This window comes from Mandrillus leucophaeus, unplaced genomic scaffold (assembly GCF_000951045.1).
Source record: "Mandrillus leucophaeus isolate KB7577 unplaced genomic scaffold, Mleu.le_1.0 Scaffold270, whole genome shotgun sequence".
Classification (NCBI taxonomy): Eukaryota; Metazoa; Chordata; class Mammalia; order Primates; family Cercopithecidae; genus Mandrillus; species Mandrillus leucophaeus.
The window spans coordinates 232173-236128 of NW_012102810.1; the positions used below are offsets into that span (position 1 = coordinate 232173).

Sequence of the window (3956 nt, forward strand, 5' to 3'; positions counted from 1 at the left end):
GGGAGGCTGAGGCAGGAGAATGGCGTGAACCTGGGAGGCGGAGCTTGCAATGAGCCGAGATTGTGCCACTGCACTCCAGCCTGGGCGACAGAGTGAGACTCCGTCTCAAAAAAAAAAAAAACAAATAACTAACATTAGGCAAATTGAATTAAATCATGAACACCAAAAGCATGGCCCTTCAGGTCAGTAGATTCCGGCCAATACCAAATCATTACTTGTTGCTCAGTAAACAAAACCAAAGGTGATTAACCAATTAACCAATTTAAAATAGCACCAAACTTTTCTAAAATGGCCGAAACAGACAAAACTTTAACAGCATTTGTGTCTCAACCAAAGCTGAATTCCACTCATGTTACATTTGGTTGAAGTCCCCCTCCCCTTATCATCACATAAAGCCTGAAGCACCCATGGAATTGCGTATCTTTGGTAATCTCCCTCTGCTTCTCTGGTCCTCTCCCCCCTTCCTAAGTCATCAGCTCTCACCTTGAAGCCTGTGGGACACCAGTCTACAAACTGGATGGTCCTCTTGGTCTTGATGGCAGCAATAGCAACGTTCACATCCTTGGGCACCACATCGCCCCGGTAGAGCATGCAGCAGGCCATGTACTTGCCATGTCTCGGGTCGCACTTCACCATCTGGCTGTTGGGCTCAAAGCAGGAGCTGGTGATCTCGGCCACGGAGAGCTGTTCGTGATAGGCTTTCTCGGCAGAGATGATGGGCGCGTAGGTGACCAGCGGGAAGTGGATGCGGGGATAGGGTACCAGGTTGGTCTGGAACTCAGTGAGGTCCACATTGAGGGCCCCGTCAAAGCGGAGAGAAGCAGTGATTGAGGACACAATCTGACTGATGAGGCGGTTGAGGTTGGTATAGGTAGGGCGCTCGATGTCAAGGTTCCTGCGGCAGATGTCATAGATGGCTTCGTTGTCCACCATGAAAGCACAATCTGAATGTTCCAGCGTGGTGTGGGTGGTCAGGATGGAGTTGTAGGGCTCCACCACTGCAGTAGAGACCTGGGGGGCTGGGTAGATGGCAAACTCCAGCTTGGATTTCTTGCCATAATCCAGGGAGAGGCGTTCCATCAGCAGAGAAGTGAAGCCGGAGCCAGTGCCTCCACCAAAACTGTGGAAAATCAGGAAACCCTGCAGGCCAGAGCAAGCATCTGTCTGGGGAGAGCAGGACAGGAGAAGAAATCATGAAGACAAGTTTCTGAGAACACCCCACAGTGAAAAACGCCAGACCACCGACTCTGTCTGCCCCATCCCACCTCTCTACAGTGTTTTGTGGATGAAATCAAAACAGCTATGAAGAAGTAAGGAAACAAAAGGAGTTGTACTGATCTTTGGAGGAGTGGCTAAAATATGGGATGGGGCCAGGCACAGTGACTCAATGCCTGTCTGAGTCAGGAGGATCCATTGAGGCCAAGGATCCATTGGCCTTGGGAAGCTGAGGCAGGAGGATCCATTAAGGCCAGGAGTTCCCAACCAGCCCGGGCAACATAGTAAGATCTCACATCTACAAAAAATTGTAAAAATGAACTGGGCATGGTGGCGCACACCTGTAGTCCCAGTTACTTGGGATGCTGAGGGAGGGGGATCACTTGAGCCCAGGAGCTCACGGCTGCAGAAATCTATGATCACACCACTGTACTCTGGCCTGGATGACAGAGTAAGACTCTGTCTCTATTTTTGTTTTAATAGGATGGCAAGCTGCAGGGGCACACGCCTCTAGGTACATGAAGGTTTCAGCCCACTAGCTTGGTTGAACAGGGAATGAGAGTTTCAGAACCACAGTGGATGGTGACTTTGCCCTTTGGGGGCCCCAACTCCTTGCCCACTTTCCCTGCTATTGTCATTTGATTTTTTGGGAACTGCTACCTACATACTTCAACCTAACCTTGGAAGGTGACTCAGGGCACCAATTTCAGAAAGGTACATGGAGCCGGAAAGCCTGAGTTCTAATATCAACTTTGCCATTTCTTGGTTGTAAGAACTTGAGCAAGTTACTGAACCTCTCCAAACTTCTGTTCCTTCTTTTTTATTTTGAGACAGCGTCTCGCTCTGTTGCCAGGCTGGAGTGCAGTGGTGCAATCTTGGTTCACTGCAACCTCTGCCTTCTGGGTTCAAGCAATTCTCCTGCCTCAGCCTCCTGAGTAGCTGTGACTACAGGCGCCTGCCACCATGCCCAGCTAATTTTTTGTATTTTTAGTAGAGATGGGGTTTCACCATGTTGGCCAGGATGGTCTCCATTTCTTGACCTCGTGATCCGCCCCCCTCAGCCTTCCAAAGTGCTGGGATTACAGGCATGCGCCACTGTGCCCGGCCACTTCTCTTCCTTCTTAGTGAAAATGGGGACAATAGAAAATCCTCATAAGGTTATTGTGACAATTAAATGAAATAGCATAACATGCTGAGCAAGGACTGATGCGTTGTAGGCGCGGATGTCAGTTCTTATCAGAGAATTCACAGAATCACAGGATTTTCCCACTGGGTGTGATTTGAACTTTTGGGGACCACAGACAGCTTTGAGGCCAATGACCCTGACAAGCCCTCCTCTAAACAGAAAAAGTGAACATATGCAAAAATTTGGCACCCAGCTGGGTGCGGTGGCTCAAGCCTGTAATCCCAGCACTTTGGGAGGCCGAGACGGGCGGATCACGAGGTCAGGAGATCGAGATCATCCTGGGTAACACAGTGAAACCCTGTCTCTACTAAAAATACAAAAAATTAGCCAGGCGTGGAGGCGGGCGCCTGTAGTCCCAGCTGCTTGGGAGGCTGAGGCAGGAGAATGGCGTGAACCTGGGAGGCGGAGCTTGCAGTGAGCCGAGATCATGCCACTGCACTCCAGCCTGGGCGACGGAGCAAGACTCCGTCTCAAAAAAACAAAACAAAACAAAACAAAAAAAGCAAAATACCAAAAAACAAAAAACAAAGCGCATCGAACACCAATGCCAGCTGCCTCTCCTCCCTTCCACCTTGACCCTCAAGGTTTCCCTTTCGTTTTTCCTTTCATGCTGCAAAGTGTACCAACAGTTTAACTTAAGTCCATTTACATTAACATGTTCTAGGGACATGGAGAAAGATTCAGGATGATCTGCCCAGAACCTAGACCCTCCCAAGAGTTGTCCCACCCCTCAACTCCACCTCGTCATGGCAATAATACATGCCAGGCATTAGACATATTTTAGAATAATGTGAAGCAAAGCTATGTTCCAGGTCCTAGAGGAGCAAGAGCCCTAGAGAGGCCTTTAAGGGGTCTCTGCTCACTTCCAAGGGTCCACACAAGCAGATCAAGACACATCAGGTCCCAACTATGTCGCCTCTTCTCTTTGGGGTTCCTCTACTGCATGCAGAAAAGTCATCTGTGCAGTGGCCTGGGAGGTAACCTGCACTTTGTGCATTGGTACAAAGCATCAAGGGGGTGGAGCATCTGCCCTCTGTTGCCCCTAGACATTGGTGTTCAGGCACTATAGTTCACGCCCAGTCCTCTTTGGGAAACTGTCCATGTCTTGCTTGATGAGCGAGGCTTGAAGCTGGGGAAATCCTGATGTTCAACTGAGAGTTGGCCCAGGGGTCAGAAACGGGGGAAGTGGCACTATTGGGGGATCACGTGGGAGAGGGAGGTGGAGATCTGCCCAGACACGAGGCAGAATTCCTCTATGTTTCCTAAACCTGAAGGAACCTCATTCCAGAACTCCAGCAGCCCCTGGCTGTGAAGGAATGTGCCTGCCGTGTGTGTAAGATGCTCTGAGGTTATACCCACCCCTGAGGGCAGACTCAGAAACCTATACTTAGGGAAACTGGTCACTTAGGGGTGTCTTATAATTCCTACAATTATTTGGGTTTTCTTATCCTTAGTATTTAGTAGCGATGTGACCATTTTGGCACGGCGCCGCAGGTCTCGGGGGTTTGAGTGGGAGGCATTTTGTTCGGCATAGAGTCTTTTTTTTTTTTTTTTT

The 3956-nt window shown here is 49.5% G+C and overlaps 1 protein-coding gene across 2 annotated transcripts in view; it reads right to left on the reverse strand.

The window, feature by feature from the left end:
* TUBA8 (tubulin, alpha 8) overlaps positions 1-3956 on the reverse strand; it is an 82031-nt gene that overhangs the window by 17807 nt on the left and 60268 nt on the right. For both annotated transcript variants that reach the window (XM_011984615.1, XM_011984616.1), the window contains one exon: positions 484-1164. In XM_011984615.1, coding sequence (XP_011840005.1) covers positions 484-1164 — 681 coding nt within the window. The remainder of the gene's footprint in view (positions 1-483; positions 1165-3956) is intronic.